Here is a 21,068-nt window from a genome sequence, read left to right on the forward strand (position 1 = left end):
AAAATAGCTGTACAGTGATGCTCCCCATCCAATTTGACAGAGCTTGAGAAGATTTGCAGAGGAGAATGGAAGAAACTCCCCAAATACAGGGGTGCCAAGATTGTAGCATCATCCCAAGAAGACTCGAGGCTGTAATCGCTTCAACAAAATACTGAGTAAAGGGTCTGAATATAATGTAAATGTGATATTTTAAGTTTTTGCTAAAAAAAAACTTTTTGTTTTGTCATTATGGGTTATTGTGTGTAGATTGATGAGGTAAAACAACTATTTAATCCTTTTTAGAAAAATGCTGTAACGTACATTTTTTGGGGAAAAGTAAAGGGGTCTGAATACTTTCGAATGCACTGTATATCAACGAATTGGCGAGGGCACAAGAACAGTCTCCAGCACCCAGCCTCACCCTACTAGAATCTTAAGTCAAATGTCTACTGTTTGCTGCTGATCTGGTGCTTCTGTCCCCAAACAAGGAGGGCCTACAGCAGCACGTAGATATTCTGCACAGATTCTGTCAGACATGGGCCCTGATAGTAAATCTCAGTAAGACAAAAATATTAATAATGATGTTCCAAAAAAGGTCCAGTTGCCAGGACCACAAATACAAATTCTATCTAGACACCATTGCCCTAGAGCACACAAAAAACGATACATACCTCGGCCTAAACATCTACACACCTCGGCCACAGGTAACTTCCACAAAGCTGTGAACGATCTGAGAGAGAAGGCAAGAATGGCTTTCTACGCCATCAAAAGGAACATAAAATTCGACATACTAATAAGGATCTGGCTAAACAAAAACTTGAATCAGTTATAGAACCCATTGCCCTTTATGGTTGCGAGGTCTAGGGTGCACTCACCAACCAAGAATTCACAAAATGGGAAAAACACTAAATTGAGACTGCATGCAGAATTCTGCAAAACAATGTCCTATGTGTACAACGTATTACACCAAATAATGCATGCAGATCAGAATTAAGTGGATACCTGCTAATAATCAAAAAAACAGAAAAGAACCGTTAATGTCCAAAAATCACCTAAAAGGTAGCGATTTCTAAACCTTCCATAACTAAGCCATCACCTACAGAGAGATTAACCTGGAGAAGAGTCCCCTAAACAAGCTGGTCCTCACAGAGCCCCAGGACAGCAACACAATTAGACCCAACCAAATCATGAGAAAACTAAAAGAATTGCATGACACAATGGAAGGAATTGACAAAAAACAGAGCTAACTAGAATTATATTTGGCCCTAAACAGAGAGTATACAGTGGCAGACCCAAAATTAAGGGAAGCTTTGACTATGTACAGACTCAGTGAGCATAGCCTTGCTATTGAGAGAGACCACCGTAGGCAGACCTGGTTCTCAAGAAAAGACGGGCTATGTGCACACTGCCCGCAAAATGAGGTGGAAACTGAGCTGCACGTCCTAACCTGCCAAATGTATGACCATATTAAAGACACATATTTCCCTCAGATTACACAGACCCTAAAAGAATTTGAAAACAAATCCAATTTTGATAAACATCCATATCTATTGGGTGAAATATCATTACAGCAGCAAGATGTGTGACATGTTGCCACAAGAAAAGGGCAACCAGTGAAGAACAAGCAACATTGTAAATATAACCCATATTTATATTGATTTATTTTCCCTTTTGTACTTTAACTATTTGCACATCGTTACAACACTGTATATAGCCATAATATGACATTTGAAATGTCTCTATTCCTTTGGAACTTTTATGTTTACTGTACATTTTTTTATTTCAATTTAGTATATTATCTATTTCACTTTAGTATATTATCTATTTCACTTTAGTATATTATCTATTTCACTTTAGTATATTATCTATTTCACTTTGGCACACACAGAGACAGACAGACAGATGTCCCTCTCCCTTTGAAAGTAGACATCCTCTCATGCTTCTCTTTTTATTGTGCGCCTGCGCACAATTTGGCTTTGGTACACAATTATTAGGCTATTACCATCAAGTTACGTGAAATAAAGTTGTACTGCGCAGCATGGACTTCTTAGCTCACCGTGTTACTGTTGAGTTGCCAAAATGCAAAGCATCACCCAGTTGTTGAGAAGGACTGTTCCATATCCACATATATTGTAGGGACCATTATTTTCTCATCATTTTGCACAACACCTGCACATGGAACAGACCATCCTCTGAAGTCAACAGGGGTGATCTAACCCCTTCTCTACTCGTGTCCAGGGCATCATTCACGAGGCGTAATCTTTCTATGGGTAGAATGTCAGCGTGAACGAAAAGGGATAAGGGAGAGAGAGAGAGAGAGAGAGAAAGACAGAGTAGAAGCGAGAGAAAGAAAGAGTAAACAAAAGAGAAAGAGATCCAGAAAGACAGCCAGACCAACCAAACAAATAACCAACCAACCAATCAGTCATCAGTCCAACTTACAATCTCCGCCTCGGGCCCTCCAAAGTCGAGGAAGATCATGCGCACGCCGTCGTCGGAGGACATGCGCAGGCGCTCGAAGGGCTGCTGGAGGAGCACCGTCTTCCTGATGCCCATCTCCTCGGTGAACAGGGAAAAGCCCTCGTTGATGTGAACTCCCAGGTTGCACTCCTTCCCGTTCCAGCTGCAGGCTGCCAGGCACCACAGGGGGGGAAAGGGTAACACAGGTTGGTTGGTCACTAAGGGCCGGTTTCCCAGACACAGATTTCTTCATTAAGATTCTTCATTGATCTTGCGTATTAAGCCCAGGACTAGGCTTAACCTGTGTCCAGAAAACCACCCCTAAACGTTTCTATTGTAAGGCGTTCTAGATGAAAGCATCTGCTAAACATTGTAAATGCGTTCACGTCTCTGTTTCACTCCCCTTTACAAAACAAAATACTAAAAAGGTACAGTAGTTTATTGACTGATCTGTTCTCTGACAAATTGACAAGGACAGCTCTTTTGAGACATACTTCCTGACATTGATCATATAGTCAGTATGAATGCAGACAGTTGCAATTAATTTATTTTGTAGGTCCAGTTTAGATGTGGCTGCCTCCCATGAATGCAATGAGTGACTTTTTATTGACAATATGCTGCACCACACCAGAAAACCAGTAGAGGGCAGTACTACCCTATTTAAACAGCCAGACCTGCACATACTTGCTGTTGGTCTTTTGCTTGACTATCTGCTGTTGTTTTGCAGGAATCCATGATGACATATACACTTACAGTTGGAGCATTTAAATGGGGGGTAGATCAGCTTTAATATTGAAGATAGATTGGGGCTTCTGTCAATGTAATTGTCTGCATCATTTCCAATCCCCAATGTTTTTACCTGCACTGCAGTAGGCCTACAGATTAACTTTTGAAGACCGTGTTAGCCCTCTGAGCTAAAAGCCTAAACATTTTCTCAAGGAGCTAACGTAAGTCCTCCTGTCTCAGACCTCTCATGACACGAGCATGGTTCCGTACTGAAACCCTGTCTGAGACCTGAAGACTTGTGTTAACTTCCCGAGCTCATGCCTAGGCTTATGCTCAGTCGGGCTAACTTAGCGGAGGCTCCTCGTTCCGTACCTTGTCTGAAACCTGAAGACTCGCATTAGCTCCCCTAGGCTTTAGCTCAGCAGGCTAACTTCATCCGCTACTCCTTCATCCGTACCTGTGGTGACTTCCTGGATGAGCTCTGCGGCGTTGTGGCAGCCGTCCACCAGCATGTGGGTCCAGGTTGAAAGCTCCTTGGCCGAGTTCACCCGGAACACGTGGGTCTCTACACCCTGCTTGGTGCCCATGCGCAGCCCAAAGGAGAGCTCCGAATCCAGCAGGGGAGAGCTCTTCCCCGGACCCGAGTGGACCAGTCTGGAGGAGGTGGGAATGGAGAGAGGGAGGGTAAGAGAGGGGGAGAGAGATGGCATGGAGAAAGGGGGCATAGCGAAGGGATAGAGGGGAAAAGGTGGTAAGAAGAGAGAAAAGGGTGGAGGGAGGGGGGAGAGGAAGAGTAGGACATGAAAGAGGAGGGAGGGAGGGATGGAGAGGGAGAAAGAGGATAAGTAGGGAAAGAGCAAGAAGAAAAAAAGAGAACAGAGAAAGTGGAAAATGAGAGAGAGAACCGTGAGGGGTGGAGAAAACCCAAAACACAACTTGCTGGTTTTCCTAATAATTTGCACATTAATATGACAACATGCATGAACATTTTCAATGGGCCATTTATGGAAGATTATTAAGTATGCCAATAGCCCAGTTTGGGGCGTGTTTAAGTATGATTTGCTGTTTGGCCAGAATGTCTTGACAGACTGACTTTAAATACAGTACAGGCAAACAGGGTAGTGTGTGTACATGCGAATGTGTCACTCCTAGTTATGATGAGATAATTACTTTTTGACCTAATGATCTTAAGCCGTGGCTCGTCATTTAACTGACTTGGCTGGAAGGAGATTTGACTGTCTGGTTTCAACCCTACACAGTGTGACACTGCCACATGTGTTAGGTGACAGGCACATACACACTTATACATGACTGGTTTAAAGTTACAAAATCTTGCAAGGTTAAACCTTTCTACGTGTCTTTTCACAACTGTTTATGTTATGTACTGTATCTGCCAGTTCTGACTGCATTATTTGCACTGGAAAGCACTGGCAAATCAAAGATGGCCACCATATCCGGTTCCGTTGCCCATCCCTTTAAGAGAGAATGTCCCTTGAAGAAAAGGTTTTGGGGGAAATGTTTAGTGTGTACCCGGGGCTAAGGTTTTAGATAGTGTTTGTGTCCTACCTGGTTGTGATGAGCGGGTGGCTCTTGACTGGGCTGTTGATGCTGTCTTTAGTGTCAGGCAGGGTGGGGTATAGCAGCAGGTCTCTCTCAGTCAGCAGAGCCAGCAACGGTCTCTCTGGACCCTGGGTCGCCTTGGGGGAGAGGACAGACACACACACTTATTCGGAATCAAATGTCACAACATACACTACCGGTCAAACGTTTTAGAACATCTACTCAAGAGTTTTTCTTTATTTTTACTATTTTCTACATTGTAGAATAATAGTGAAGACATCAAAACTATTGAAATTACACATATGAAATCCTGTAGTAACCAAAAAAGTGTTAAACAAATCAAATTATATATTTGAGATTCAAATAGCCACCCTTTGCCTTGATGACACTGTTGCATATGCCAATGCTTCTTTGACAAAAGGCTAAGATCAAATAATAATTTTCAATTCCATAATAAAGTACAAACAAGGGGAATGTTTAACAACATAATTTATTCAGCAGAAATAACAACGAGTGTCTAGTTTCTGACAATTTCACTCCTTTCATCCCAAAATGTATTGATTTGTCAGCATTCACGGTAGGCAAGGCTGCTTTAAAACTTTGAAAGAAATATATAATTATTGGAAAATTCCATGTGTTGTGGTGCTTGACGGTAATGTTCCATCCATCAAGGGCTTTTACTACATTGTTGTTGAGTTTTCAACAATATTGGCCTAATCCAGAATTAAAAACCTATTAAAATAATTCTGATTCCTGGACTTAATTTGTGTCTTGGAAACGGGCCCTATATGTTTCATTCCTTGAACAACGTTAATTATTTTGCCTTTGTAAGGCACATACTACCTATTAGCTGGCAGCTCCTTAGCACAAGGCTAACGTTAATGCTAAACCTATTCTCAGAAAACACAGAAAGTTGCTTTCAATAAACTAAACAGACATGTCGTACAGTCTTCAGTCAACTGCTTCTAGGCTAGTCGCTAATGCAGTTAAACAGAACACAGTGTTAGTCAGTGTTATTTCATTCTGTTCATTGCTAATCTGGCTTTCGCATTGCTAAAATGCTAAATGCTGAAAAAAATACATAGGAAAAATGTCAAATAATAAAATGTCCATACAAATGTACGTATTACAAATACATTTACAAATGTATGTCACGCAGTAAAAAGTGCATTCGGAAAGTATTTAGACCCCTTGACTTTTTCCACATTTTGTTACGTTACAGCTTTATTTTAGAATTGATTAAATTGTTTTTTTCCCTCTTCAACCTACACACTACCCCATAATGACAAAGCAAAAACAGATTTTTAGAAATATTAGCAAATGTATTTTTTTTTTAAAACACTACAAGCTTGGCACACCTGTATTTGGGGAGTTTCTCCCATTTCTCCCATCTCTGCAGATCCTCTCAAGCTCTGTCAGGTTGGATGGGGAGCGTCGCTGCACAGATATTTTCAGGTCTCACCAGAGATGTTCGATCAGGTTCAAGTCCGGGCTCTGGCTGGGCCATCCAGAGACTTGTCCCAAAGCCACTGCTGCATTGTCTTGGCTGTGTGCTAAGCGTCGTTGACCTGTTGGAAGCTGAATCTTCACCCCAGTCTGAGGCCCAGAGTGCTCTGGAGTAGGTTTTCATCAAGGATCTCTCTGTACTTTGCTCCGTTCATCTTTCCCTCAATCCTGACTAGTCTCCCAGTCCCTGCCACTGAAAAATATCCCCACGCCCCCATGCCACTACCATGCCTCACCGTAGGGATGGTGCCAGGCAGTGAAGGCTGCAGAGGGGAGGATGGCTCACAATAATAGCTGGAACGGAGCGAATGGAATGGCAACAAACACATGGAAAGGTTCTTCCAACTCCACAGAGTGACCATCGGGTTCTTGGTCACCTCCATGACAAAGTCCCTTCTCCCCCGATTGCTCAGGTTGGCCGGGCAGCCAGATATAGAAAGAGTCTTGGTGGTTCCAAACTTCTTCCATTTAAGAATGATGGAGGCCACTGTGTTCTTGGGAACTTTCAATGCTGCAGAAATGTTTTGGTACACTTCCCCAGATCTGTGCCTCGACACAATCCTGTCTCAGGGGCTCTACAGACAATTCCTTTAACCTCATAGCTTGGTTTTTGCTCTGACATGCACTGTCAACTGTGGGACCTTATATAGACAGGTGTGTGCTTTTCCAAATCATGTCCAATCAATTGAATTTACCAATCAAGTTGTAGAAACATCAAGGATGATCAATTTCGAATCTTCGAGTCTCATAGCAAAGGGTCTGAATACTTATGTAAATAATGTATTCCTGTATTTTGTTTATTTATAACTTTGCAAAGAAATCTAAAAACCTGTTTTTGCTTTGTCTATGTATTGTGTGTAGATTAAGGAGGATACAAATGAATTGAATCCATTTTAAATTAAGGCTGTAACGAAACAAAATGTGGAAAGAGTCAATGGGTCTGAATACTTTCCAAATGCACTGTATATCCTAAAATGCATTCCCCACAATGTTCTTTGAAACACACTCAAGGGACACATTAGCTGACCGACCAATAGAAAGGCCTTTCTTGGTTAGGGTTGAATAATTTAAGTCATTGGGTTCAAATACTATTTGAAATAATTTCAAATACTTATCTGTGCTTGATTGAGCTTGTCTGTTGCAATAGAACAAATAGAAAAGTCTCAAACGTGCAAAGCCCGCCTACCTGGCACGCTAAGGGCTCAGACACAACAATAGTTTTTCCCAGCGGAGAGTATTTAGCACTTCTGAACAGAGTGTGTGCAAGTGCTCAATGTATTTGAAAGATTTGAAATATTATTTGAACCCAGGCCTGCCTGCCATTAAAATGCATAAAACCAAACACAAACAAATATTTGACCTTTGACCCTTTGTACCTGTTCAGTGATCCAGCCCATGTGTTTGACCTCCAGGTCCGCCTGCATGGCCCTCAACTCATCCCTGATGCGGGGAACCAGGCCCAAGACCCCTACCTGGATGGCGTTGTACCAGGACTGGGCCATGACGGGGTCCTTGGCCCTCAGGAACACTGAGCTCTTTCTGCTGGACGAGATCACCTCAAAGTACCTGTGTGAAGGGGAGGGGACAGAGGGAGAAAGAGAGGGGGAAGAAAGAGAGGGGGACAGAAAGAGAGAGAGAAATGGGGGAGGAGAGAGAGGGGAGAGCGAGAGACGGGGCGAAATAAAAGAGGTGAAAAGAGAAAGGGGGGAGACGAACACAAGAAAACAGTATTCGCTGTGGTCAGGTCCCTTGTGAATGCACTAAAATCCACATTTTGATGACCCTTGAAGTTGAGGAGGGTCAAAGTAAAATATTCTCATCCACTTTACCTCTGGACAAAGTAGTCATGGTAACTTGACATGAGGTGATTCTAACCTAAACACAATTTGTCATTCAAGGTCTTCCATACATGGAAATATAAACATTCGTCCCCTGGTCTGCTCCACAATGTGTTAACATTGACCGAAACGTTGGTTTTGAGCCCCGATAAAGCTCATTCTGGAGAATACCAGTGTCCAAAACCAGTGTGTGAATTTTTCATACCAAAGGTGAGATATAAAGAGAGATGAAGTAGGACACACACACACACTAGTGCTCCACTACATACCTTGAACTAAGCTTAGTGAAACAAAGTTTCAATCATTTTCATCACGTCATAGGCTACCAAAAGTCAAACCAAAGGGGACAGCAGACGGAGCTCAGAACTTGCTTTGAAAAAGGAGATAAAACAGAGCAGCGCTACTTTGCTTCAGGTGAATATTAAGAAGTAGGGTGCTCGTTACCTTCAACGGACCTTCATTTCTATTCCAAAAGGAGTGCCTTGTGGGTCTTTTGACTTGATGAACATCTCACTGAATTCAAGATACAAGCCATTGTACCCAGTTTCTCTCTCTAACTCTCTCTCATTGTGGAACTCAATTCCCCATTAGCCTGTGCCAAGTCCCCAACAATCGAATGTTCCGGTTTTCAGGGACTGGTTTTCACCCGCAGTACCTGTTCTCTGTGTCCGGGGGGCACTGTTTCCTAGTCACCTGGCACATTTTCAGTGATATGGTCCTGGCCTCCTTCAGCTCGGCAGGGGCGTGTGCGCCTTTCTGTGATGTGGCAGGGGGGGAGTCCCAGGGTAAGGGTGCGCCGGGGGAGGTGTTCTTAAAAAAGGCCGACATCTCCTTGATGTATTTCACTGAGAGGAAAAAAGAGAATTTGTATTAAGGAAGGTGTCATATAAGATGAATTGCACGCCGTAAGAAAAAATATTTGGGGTTTGGGGTTTCTCAGACACAGATTAAGCCTAGTCTTGGACTGAAAAAGCCTACTCAATGGAGGATTTTAATTTAAATGGATTTTTAGTCCAAGACTAAGCTTAAACTCAGTTAAAGAACAATTGAGGATCGGTTTCCCAGACACAGGTTCAGCCTACTCCTAGACTAAAAATATCCAATGAGAATGCCTTTTAGTTCAGAACTACGCCTTATCAGTGTCCGGGAAACCGCCCCTCAGTGTTTAGCTGATGGAGTGTGCAAGAGAAGGTTAATTAGCCAAATGAAGTTGGAGTTTGAACTATAGCCTTGGCTCCTATCAATGTTGCGAATTTCATGAGCGAGTATTCTCTTTCACTGCTGTGACCAAATCCTGATCCTCTGCTCGCCTTGCCTGGCGTGCAAGCACCCGCTCTCGGTCTTACACATGCTTCTTACACATGGCCTATGCCCACACAGACGCACCACAGCCAGCCTGCTCGTTCACTCACCAGACACACACACACACACTCACACGGCAACTGCACATACGCACAAACATACATGCATGCATTCAAGCCCACGCACACGCACTCATATGCACGTGCACACACGTGCATGCTCAAACACACAAATACACACACACAGCCTCCTCCTCCAGAGTGGTGGCGGTTCTGCTGCCCACTAGGCTGTGGTATGGGGAGCCAGTGCAGGCTGGGGTATAAATAGACCAGAGGACGGGAGAGAGGGACCAGAAGGGTACGACTCAGGTTTCACTTGGGAGGTGTGAAGTGGTCCTCTCTCAGGGGACAAACAGGGGCTTCCTCTGACCCCAAAAGTCGGTCAGTCAGTTAGTCTCTCCGAGACCTACCAACGAGTCAGCAGTATGCTCCAGTGTTTTCCATAAGCGCCGTCCGTCGGCTAAATAGCCGATAACAGACTATGTAAGCCGGCTACTTTTTCCACTTCATAAATTAAGTAGGTTTCTTTTCATTTAAAAGTTTCAATTTGCTTGTCAGAAAAGACAGTTTAGCCTTCTCCAGCTAGAATGAACAATATGCATCTTCTAGTGATCTATTGATAGGACAGGCGCCTGTCAGTCACAAAGTGAGCAATGAAAGGGAAAGATTGCTGGTTTGTCAGTCTGCTGCATGTCCCGCCTCTCGGTACATGTGTTATTTTTGTGAGCTGTGGTTGGCTACAGTCTAATTTCTTTTCACGGAGGATGGAGATCATGATGCTTATTCATCGTCTCCTGTGAGTGAATTTACACGTCCCATGTAATGTACTGTAAGTAATAAAGGTGAGTTGAAATCCACTTAATTTCTGTTTTGTGGCACATTAATTTATTTTACTTAAAACATTTTTAAAAAGTCAGTTAAGAACTTAAGAACAACTTCTTATTTACAATGACTGCCTAGGAACAACTGCCTTGTTCAGGGGCAGAATGACAGATTTTTACCTTGTCTGCTCGGGGATTTCATCAAGCAACCTTTCGGTTACTGGCCCAACGCTCTAACCACTAGGCTACCTGCCGCCTTCTTTCAAGTGTTTCATAGGCCTATTACAGTCACGGAGGTGAGGCGCATAGGCTATTTACTGTGCTTTGATTGACAACTGAACAGCGAGTGTTGACTAATTTATAAAAGGTGTCAAACTGACTGAATAAAGGAGAAGGTGTCAAACTGACTGAATAAAGTAAAAGGTGTCAAACTGACTGAATAAAGTAAAAGGTGTCAAACTGACTGAATAAAGTAAAAGGTGTCAAACTGACTGAATAAAGTAAAAGGTGTCAAACTGACTGAATAAAGTAAAAGGTGTCAAACTGACTGAATAAAGTAAAAGGTGTCAAACTGACTGAATAAAGTAAAAGGTGTCAAACTGACTGAATAAAGAAAATCTCCTTTATCCCTTAAATTATGAAAACACTCAATGAAGATATTGAATCCTCAATGCAGGAACAATAGGTAGTGGAGAGAGAGAGCCTTATTCTGGTCCAAAATATGATAAAATAAAGCAGATTGAAGGTTATAAAAGCTAATGTCATAATACTAATATGGTATTATAAAATGCATTGTTATAGGAAGAATCCGCCAGCCCCAAACTCCCTGGCTGGCTACTTTTTAAATTTGGCTGCCTACTCCATGTACTTACAGGAAACACTGATGCACTCAATACTGTATATCTTGCCTACTCTCTCTCTCCTAGTCCCCACCCCTCTCTCTCACTCTCTCTGTGGCATAACACGTGCTGGTCTAACACCCCTCACACTTGTACCAGACTACCAACATGGTTACCTGGGCAACACTTTCACACCAAAAACTCTGACCAACACACACAAACACACACACACACACACCTGACAGCCCACCAGTGTTCAAGCCTCGATGACTCCTGGATACTTTGCTTCTACCATGCTTCAAATTGCCCTTCTAGAGTTTAGCCTAGCTTCCCATTTGTAAAGTAGCTTAGCTGTGTGTAGAGTTCTGACAGGGAGAAGCTATATTCCCTACAGTGAGCCTTCGATCCCATAGAAAACACAGTTGACAGTGCATGTCAGAGCAAAAACCAAGCCAGGAGGTTGAAGGAATTGTCCGTAGAGCTTCAGGACAGGATTGTGTCGAGGCACAAATCTGGGGGAAAATGTCTGCAGCATTTAAGGTCCCTAAGAAGACAGTGGCCTCCAACATTTTTAAATGGAAGAAGTTTGGAACCACCAACACTCCACCAATCAGACCTTTATGGTAGTGGCCAGATGGAAACCTCTCCTCCGTAAAAGGCACATGACAGCCCGCTTGCAGTTTGACAAAAGGCACCTTAAAGGACTCTAACAATGAGAAACAAGATTCTCTGGTCTGTTGAAACCAAGATTGAACTCTTTGGCCTGAATGCCAAGCGTCATGTCTGGAGGAAACCTGGCACCATCCCTACGTTGAAGCATTATGGTGACAGCATCATGCTGTGGGGATGTTTTTCAGCGGCAGGGACTGGGAAACTAGTAAGGATCGAGGGAAAGATGAATGGAGCAAAGTACAGAGAGATCCTTGATGAAAATCTGCTCCAGAGCGCTCAGGACCTCAGACTGAAGGGAAGGTTCACCTTCCAACAGGACAACGACCCTAAGCACACAGCCAAGACAATGCAGGAGTGGATTCGGGACAAGTCTCTGAATGTCCTTGAGTGGCCCAGCCAGAGCCTGGACTTCAATCCGATCGAAACATGTCTGGAGAGACCTGAAAATAGCTGTGCAGTGAAGCTCCCCTTCCAACCTGACAGAGCCTGAGAGTTCTGCAGAGAAGAATGGGAGAAATTGCCCAAAATACAGGTGTGCTAAGCTTGTGGCGTTGTACCCAAGAAGACTCGAGGCTGTAATCGCTGCCAAAGGTGCTTCAACAAAGGACTGAGTAAAGTGTCTGAATACTTATGTAAATGTGATATTTCTGTTTATTATTTCGAATACCTTTGCAAAAATGTCTGAAAACCTCTTTTCACTTTGTCATTATTGGGTATTGTGTGTAGATTGATTAGGGAAAAACATTTTTAAATTCATTTTAGTATAAGGCTGTAACTAGTGATGCATCGATATTACATTTTTGGCCGATACCGATATCCAATATTTTTCTGAAAACAATACAGATAAAGATTTTGCTGCCTTTTAAGCATTCTAGTACAGTCAAATAGTTAACACACACACACACACACATGGACGCAGTGGTCTAAGGCACTGCATCTCAGCGCAAGAGGCATCACTACAGTCCCTGGTTTGAATCCAGACTGTATCACATCCGGACATGATTGGGAGTCCCATATGGCGGTGCACAATTGGCCCAGCGTCGTCCGGCCTTGGCCAGGGTAGTCCGTCATTGTAAATCACACACACACACACACACACACACACACACACACACACACACACACACACACACACACACACACACACACACACACACACACGACTGACCACATTGACCAAAAAGTTATTTTGTTGGCATTTACATTACCAGTCCCCATTACCAGTAAAACATAATCAAAACCTATTTCTTTCACTTACTTGCTGTGCTGTTTCGTTGTTCATTTGTTCAGTCATTTCATTCTCAACCAGAATTTCTCATACTATGGAACGCTGTTTGGGTCTTTGTGTGTCAAATAACACTATCAGGACCTGAATATGACTGCACGTCACATAATAATTTAACACGTTCATAAATGTACATTGTTATTACACAGATTACACTATCACTCCTATTTCATATGTCACAACGATTCATCGATACGTATGCTATGAAGCTGGTAAAGTTGTCTCGTGCACCTACAATGCTGGTCATAAAGCTAGCTAGCTCATGGATGCAAACAATGTTCTTCCCCAAAAACATAGGAAAACGACATAATCTGTTTCAGTAGCTATAGTTAGCTAGTTAACTATATAGCTAGGTGTCATCATCTAAAATAAACCTAATTCATAAGACAGTTCTTATTTGATTAATGGTGGTCGGACCTTTCTTTGAAGCTAGCCACAATAAGGATTAGCCACAATAGTGGACTTTGCCTTCAAAATAAAATAATGTAATTGACAGTGATGCAAATTAACACAAGTAGTATAATTATGCCATAATTGAATGCTAAACGAGGTTGGAATGTTATAAAATCCACAAAAGACAATAATTTGTTAATTTGACAAAAACCTGTTGAAATCACTTTGGATGCATTATAATTTAGAATTGCATTGGGGGCATACTTATTTTACTGTACAGCCTTACCTATGAATTGTGGATCAATGACATGGGGTATCAGTCTACTCAGTGACACCCAGAGAACATTAGCGTCGTAGCTCTTATTGCGGGACTCTGAAAGAACTGTGAATTGAGGCCTATTTATTGTCAACATATGTGTATTGAACACTATTCCAGAGGAAAAACAATACTGCGTGTCACGCCTGCCCCCGCTCCCCCTCCCTGGCGCTCGAAGGTGCCAGGCTCCCCAGCATTACACACGCCTGCCTTTCCCCGTCACATTATTGGACTCAGTCACCTGTTTATTCCCTCCCCTATATTTGTCAGTTCCCCATCGGTGTTCCCCACTGCTGCATTACGTTATCTATTATACGTTATCTGCCCGAGGGAGTTATCCAACTGGCCCCTCCGTCGCGACATTACCTTAACGCCCATCTGCGGCCCGCTAATCGTTAGCTGTCTTATCGGCTGCTATCTGAATAGGTCTATCGGACAATTTTTCTTGGGCCACTATAACTATGTCTATTTTGCCAATTGGATTGATCCCCTCTACCACACGGAACCCCACTAATCTACCGACGGAAACGCACGAGGTGGCTAAAAACAGACCTCCATCCTATGCTAGCGATGACCCGGCTAAATCTGAATTGCCGTGACCCCAACAAACCTCACTACTCACTGGACACTTATTTTTTATTTTTTTAACCTTTATTTTACTAGGCAAGTCAGTTATGAACAAATTCTTATTTTCAATGACGGCCTAGGAACAGTGGGTTAACTGCCTGTTCAGGGGCAGAACGACAGATTTTGTACCTTGTCAGCTCGGGGGTTTGAACTTGCAACCTTCCAGTTACTAGTCCAATGCTCTAACCACTAGGCTACCCTGCCGCCCCAATGATCACTCGACTAAGCATGCCTCTCCTTAACAAAAGGCTAAGCTGTGTCTCAATATATTTCATTTGAGATTTTCATGAATAGGAAGATTTTCTAGGGATATTTATGTCCGCTGCGTTATGCTAATTAGTTTGAGGCGATGATTACGCTTCCGGATCCGGGTTTGAGAGTCGCAAGAAGTTAATGTCAATATGCCTCGTCCATTGCTGTTCTGGTTAGTGTTTATTGGCTTATTTCACTGTAGAGCCTCTAGCCCTGCTCACTATACCTTATCCAACCTTTCAGTTCCACCACCCACACATGTGATCGCATCACCTGGTTTCAATGATGTTTCTAGAGACAATATCTCTCATCATCACTCAATACCTAGGTTTACCTCCACTGTATTCACATCCTACCATACCTTTGTCTGTACATTATACCTTGAAGCTATTTATCGCCCCAGAAACCTCCTTTTACTCTCTGTTCCAGATGTTCCAGATGACCAATTCTCATAGCTTTTAGCCGTACCCTTATCCTACTCCTCCTCTGTTCCTCTGGCAATGTAGAGGTGAATCCAGGCCCTGCAGTGCCTAGCTCCACTACTATTCCCCAGGCACTCTCTTTTGATGACTTCTGTAACCGTAATTGCCTTGGTTTCATGCATGTTAACATTAGAAGCATCCTCCCTAAGTTTGTTTTATTCACTGCATTAGCACACTCTGCCAACCCGGATGTTCTAGCTGTGTCTGAATCCTGGCTTAGGAAGACCACTGAAAATTCTGAAATTTTCATCCCTAACTACAACATTTTCAGACAAGATAGAATGGCCAAACGGGGTGGTGTTGCAATCTACTGGAAAGATAGCCTGCAGAGTTATGTCCTACTATCCAGGTCTGTACCCAAACAATTTGAACTTCTACTTTTAAAAATCCACCTCTCTAAAAACAAGTCTCTCACCGTTGCCGCCTGCTAAACACCACCCTCTGCCCCCAGCTGTGCTCTAGACACCATATGTGAACTGATTGCCCCCCATCTATCAGAGCTCGTGCTGCTAGGCGACCTAAACTGGAACATGCTTAACACCCCAGCCATCCTACAATCTAAGCTTGATGCCCTCAATCTCAAACAAATTATCAATGAACCTACCAGGTACCACCCCAAAGCCATAAACACGGGCACCCTCATAGATATCATCCTAACCAACTTGCCCTCTAAATACACCTCTGCTGTTTTCAACCAAGATCTCAGCGATCACTGCCTCATTGCCTGCATCCGTAATGGGTCAGCGGTCAAACGACCTCCACTCATCACTGTCGAACGCTCCCTGAAACACTTCAGCGAGCAGGCCTTTCTAATCGACCTGGCCGGGGTATCCTGGAAGGATTTTCATCTCATCCCGTCAGTAGAGGATGCCTGGTTATTTAAAAAAAATGCTTCCTCGCCATCTTAAATAAGAATGCCCCATTCAAGAAATGTAGAACCAGGAACAGATATAGCCCTTGGTTCTCTCCAGACCTGACTGCCCTTAACGAGCACAAAAACATCCTATGGCGTGATATGCAACTTTTCAGGGAAGCTAGAAACCAATATACACAGGCATTTAGAAAAGCCAAGGCTAGCTTTTTCAAGCAGAATATTGCTTCCTGCAACACACACTCAAAAACGTTCTGGGAGACTGTAAAGTCCATGGAGAATAAGACCACCTCCTCCCAGCTGCCCACTGCACTGAAGACAGGAAACACTGTCACCACTGATAAATCCACTATAATTGAGAATTTTAATAAGCATTTTTCTACGGCTGGCCATGCTTTCCACCTGGCTACCCCTACCCCGGTCAACAGCACTGCACCCCCCACAGCAACTCGCCCAAGCCTTCCCCATTTCTCCTTCTCCCAAATCCAGTCAGCTGATGTTCTGAAAGAGCTGCAACTTCTGGACCCCTACAAATCAGCCGGGCTAGAAAATCCGGACCCTTTCTTTCTAAAACTATCTGCCAAAATTGTTGCCACCCCTATTACTAGCCTGTTCAACCTCTCTTTCGTGTCGTCTGAGATTCCCAAAGATTGGAAAGCAGCTGCATCACCCTCTTCAAAGGGTGGGACACTCTTGACCCAAACTGCTACAGACCTATATCTATCCTACCCTGCCTTTCTAAGGTCTTCGAAAGCCAAGTCAACAAACAGATTACTGACCATTTCGAAACCCACCATACCTTCTCCGCTATGCCATCTGTTTTCAGAGCTGGTCATGGGTGCACCTCAGCCACGCTCAAGGTCCTAAACGATATCTTAACTGCCATCAATAAGAAACAATACTGTGCAGCCCTATTCACTGACCTGGCCAAGGCTTTCGACTCTGTCAATCACCACATCCTCATCGGCAGACTCGACAGTCTTGGTTTCTCAAATGATTGCCTCTCCTGGTTCACCAACTACTTCTCTGATAGAGTTCAGTGTGTCAAATCGGAGGGTATGTTGTCCGGGTCTCTGGCAGTCTCTATGGGGGTGCCACAGGGTTCAATTTTTGGACCGACTCTCTTCTCTGTATACATCAATGATGTCGCTCTTGCTGCTGGTGATTCTCTGATCCACCTCTACGCAGACGACACCATTCTGTATACTTCTGGCCCTTCTTTGGACACTGTGTTAACAACCCTCCAGACAAGCTTCAATGCCATACAACTCCCCTTCTGTGGCCTCCAATTGCTCTTAAATACAAGTAAAACTAAATGCATGCTCTTCAACCGATTGCTGCCTGCACATGTCCGCCTGTCCAACATCACTACTCTGGACGGCTCTGACTTAGAACATGTGGACAACTACAAATACCTTGGTGTCTGGTTAGACTGTAAACTCTCCTTCCAGACTCACATCAAACATCTCCAATCCAAAGTTAAATCTAGAATTGGATTACTATTTCGCCAAAAAAGCATCCTTCACTCATGCTGCCAAACATACCCTTGTAAAACTGACCATCCGACCAATCTTCGACTTCGGCAATGTAATTTACAAAATAGCCTCCAATACCCTACTCAATAAATTGGATGCAGTCTATCAAGTGCCATCCGTTTTGTCACCAAAGCCCCATATACTACCCACCACTGCGACCTGTACGCTCTCGTTGGCTGGCCCTGCTAGGTAAAGTCCCCCCTTATCTCAGCTCGCTGGTCACCATAGCAGCACCCACCTGTAGCATGCGCTCCAGCAGGTATATCTCTCTGGTCACCCCCAAAACCAATTCTTCCTTTGGCCGCCTCTCCTTCCAGTTCTCTGCTGCCAATGACTGGAACAAACTACAAAAATCTCTGAAATTGGAAACACTTATCTCCCTCACTAGCTTTAAGCACCAGCAGTCAGAGCAGCTCACAGATTACAGCACCTGTACATAGCCCATCTATAATTTAGCCCAAACAACTACCTCTTCCCTACTGTATTTATTTATTTTGCTCCTTTGCACCCCATTATTTATCTCTACTTTGCACATTCTTCCACTGCAAATCAACCATTCCAGTGTTTTACTTGCTATATTGTATTTACTTCGCCACCATGGCCTTTTTTGCCTTTACCTCCCTTATCTCACCTCACTTGCTCACATTGTATATATACACTTATTTTTCTACTGTATTATTGACTGTATGTTTGTTTTACTCCATGTGTAACTCTGTGTTGTTGTATGTGTTGAAATGCTTTGCTTTATCTTGGCCAGGTTGCAATTGTAAACGAGAACTTGTTCTCAACTTGCCTACCTGGTTAAATAAAGGTGAAATAAATAAATAAATAAAATTGATTGTCGAAAGTCGTTGTTTTGCCCGTGTGCTGACGTTGTGCCTGTCTTGTTTCATGTCTGTTCCTTCTTAAATGTTGACTCCCCGTACCTGCTTCTCATCTCTGGCATCGGTCCTTACACTGCCTGGATGTTTTGGAGTCTGATAACTCCGAGGAGGACGTTGGGAAAAAAATATCTTGTGTATTGTGTAGACTGACACCCCATTTCATTGATCCCCAATCCTTAGGTAAAGCTGTACAGTACAATTTTAATGTAAATACGCACAATAGGTTGACTGGGGAGGGGATTTCACATAGTCACAGTCCCGCGATAAGAGCTACAACGCTAATATTTGCGCAAACTCTTCACAGTTCTGTGGGTGTCACCGAGTAGACTGATACCCCATTTCATTGCTTCACATTTCCACCTTGTTTAACATTATCTAGTCTAAATATGGCATGATTCCACCAATTGTAACATTCTGCATCACTTTCAAAGAGGTACTTTATTTTAAAGGCAAACCACAAATTATACTATTGTGATTACTACTTATTGTGGCTAGCTTCACAACACATAACCCGGTCCGGTCGAGCCTCACTAGCCAGATGAAGCTAGCTGGCTGCTTATAACGTTAGCGTTGGGCAACAGGGTTAAGAAACGGGCTAGCTATGTATTTTCATGAACTGAAGTTCAATTTCAATACATGAACAACAAGTGGCAACCTAGCTAATACTTCCTCACAAGGATTCCTAAATCATTGCTAAGAATAAGGACCAGTTTCTACTGGTCATTGTTTTCAGGCTGGTTGTATTGGTGCTAGCTAGGTACCAAACTAAAGCTAGCTACCCCAGAAGTTGCAGTCAAACAAGTAATGCTTTATTTCCAATGCGGTATTGTAAACACATTGTTCGTGGCCGGTGTTTGCTTGTTTGCAGACTTATTGGTACAGCTTTGACAGTGCTACACTGATAGTAGTGGTGGCACTTGGCTTGCACATGCAAATTCAGAACACACAACATTCTATAATCTAACTGTGTTATTTGACGTTTGACAATTATTTGTTAACAGTTTATCTTTTTTGACACGCAAAGACCCAAACGGCGTTCCATAGTATGTCGTGAAGCTAATAGTAGTGACACTATTACTGTGTAACTCCGGTAGGGCAACATGTGTACCGGTGCTCGACCAGTCGGCGAAAGCCAACATCACCCACGACAGAGAACGGTTGATTGTCAAGTGCAATGAATTCCATTATTTGGCCGTTAATGGATTTCGCCTTTGAGTTGTCTCGCTGAAATGTTCTTATTCTTTCAAATGACTGCTCGATCCACACAGCAGACATTGTGGGCTAGGTTAGGAATGCTGCGTTGCACGTGTAGCGCAACATTTTACGTGGCGTCATTACATCATGTACCTACGTTATATAGGTATGCACGTCGGCTTTGACAACGGTTTTGAACATCGGCATTAAACTAGACATTGGGCCGATACCGATGTTTGCTGTAACGTAACAAAATGTGGAAAAGGTTTGGTGCAGGGTAGAGTACCGGGTGGGAGCCGGCTAGTAACTAAGTTCAGGTTAGAGTACTAGACGGAGGCTGGCTAATGGTGAGAGTACTGGGTGGGAGCCGGCTAATAACTAAGTTCAGGGCAGGGTACTGGGCGGAGGCTGGCTAGTGGTGACTATTTAATAGTCTGATGACCTGGAGATATATTTTTTTCTGTCTATTTTTTCAGTCTCTAAGTTGTGCCAAGAGCACACTTCTTTTTGGACAAGCTATGATTTCAAAACTGTTACGTTCACATGAATTCTGATTATTTCCAGGGATACACAACATCCTGAAATATATGTACATCTTTGTTAGAAATAATACTATATTTCCCTTGACAGAGAGATGCTGAATGTAAAAAATTGCTAAATTTACCTCACTCTCCCTGTTACAGAATCCCCCTGCCGAGGGCGCTGTGGGTCTCATTTCCAGCGTGTGTTGTTGTTCATGTCTGGCTAGAGCCGCGCTGTCTGACTCTCACCCATCCTCACCCTTTCTCCTCCTCACGTGAGAGATCGATATCTCCTCCAGCTCATAGCTTCAGCCAATCGGACAATAGCCATGTGTCTCACCCCTGTGCACGCTCTAGCCATGCAGTCTCTCCAGGTTCTGATTGGCTAGCCAGCCTGATCCACACTCTCCACAGGAGTAAATATTGCCGTATATGAACAGTGTTACTCCAGTCTATGAGTATGGGTGTACATACTGTACGTATGTGCATGGAATGCATGAACACAGAAACCATACCCGTGTACATACCAATGTACATACCCATGTTCATCTTCATCTGTGTGTGATTAAAGTTCCTATGTGTGTTAACTCTTGGGCTGCTTTAATTCCCCTCTAACCGGGGGCGGTGTCAGTGAGTCACAAACCATTCAAATATGTAGATCCGGGTCACTCTCTTTCACTCCCCTGCATGAGACAGATGTCTTTTTATTTTCAGAAGTTTCTTCAGGTAGCTTATATACTGTATAGCTCTTGGTGTTGGTAGATGGTGCATTGTAGGTACTGAGTGAATGGGAATGGATGATAAATTAAAAGTAGGTAGGTTTACATATGTTTGGATAAATTCCCATTATCCAAAGAATAGGAGCGGGCGAGATTCATTGGTATTTTCCAGACGAATAGTAATAGGTATTTTCTATTTCCCTACATCACTAATCGGAGCCAATGGA

The 21,068-nt window shown here is 43.3% G+C and overlaps 1 protein-coding gene across 5 annotated transcripts in view; it reads right to left on the minus strand.

Annotated features, from left to right (window-relative positions):
- Nucleotides 1-21,068, minus strand: part of LOC112267250 (alpha-1-syntrophin) — a 59,469-nt gene that overhangs the window by 11,158 nt on the left and 27,243 nt on the right. For all 5 annotated transcript variants that reach the window (XR_006079266.1, XM_024445505.2, XM_024445512.2 and 2 more), the window contains exons 3-7: nt 8,725-8,914; nt 7,608-7,797; nt 4,732-4,862; nt 3,623-3,819; nt 2,422-2,609 (exon numbers count right to left, since the gene is read on the minus strand). Coding sequence is in view for 4 of the 5 variants with exons in the window: in XM_024445505.2 (XP_024301273.1) it covers nt 2,422-2,609; nt 3,623-3,819; nt 4,732-4,862; nt 7,608-7,797; nt 8,725-8,914 (896 nt within the window). In the remaining variant the exon portion in view is untranslated. The remainder of the gene's footprint in view (nt 1-2,421; nt 2,610-3,622; nt 3,820-4,731; nt 4,863-7,607; nt 7,798-8,724; nt 8,915-21,068) is intronic.

This window comes from Oncorhynchus tshawytscha, linkage group LG02, assembly GCF_018296145.1.
Source record: "Oncorhynchus tshawytscha isolate Ot180627B linkage group LG02, Otsh_v2.0, whole genome shotgun sequence".
Classification (NCBI taxonomy): Eukaryota; Metazoa; Chordata; class Actinopteri; order Salmoniformes; family Salmonidae; genus Oncorhynchus; species Oncorhynchus tshawytscha.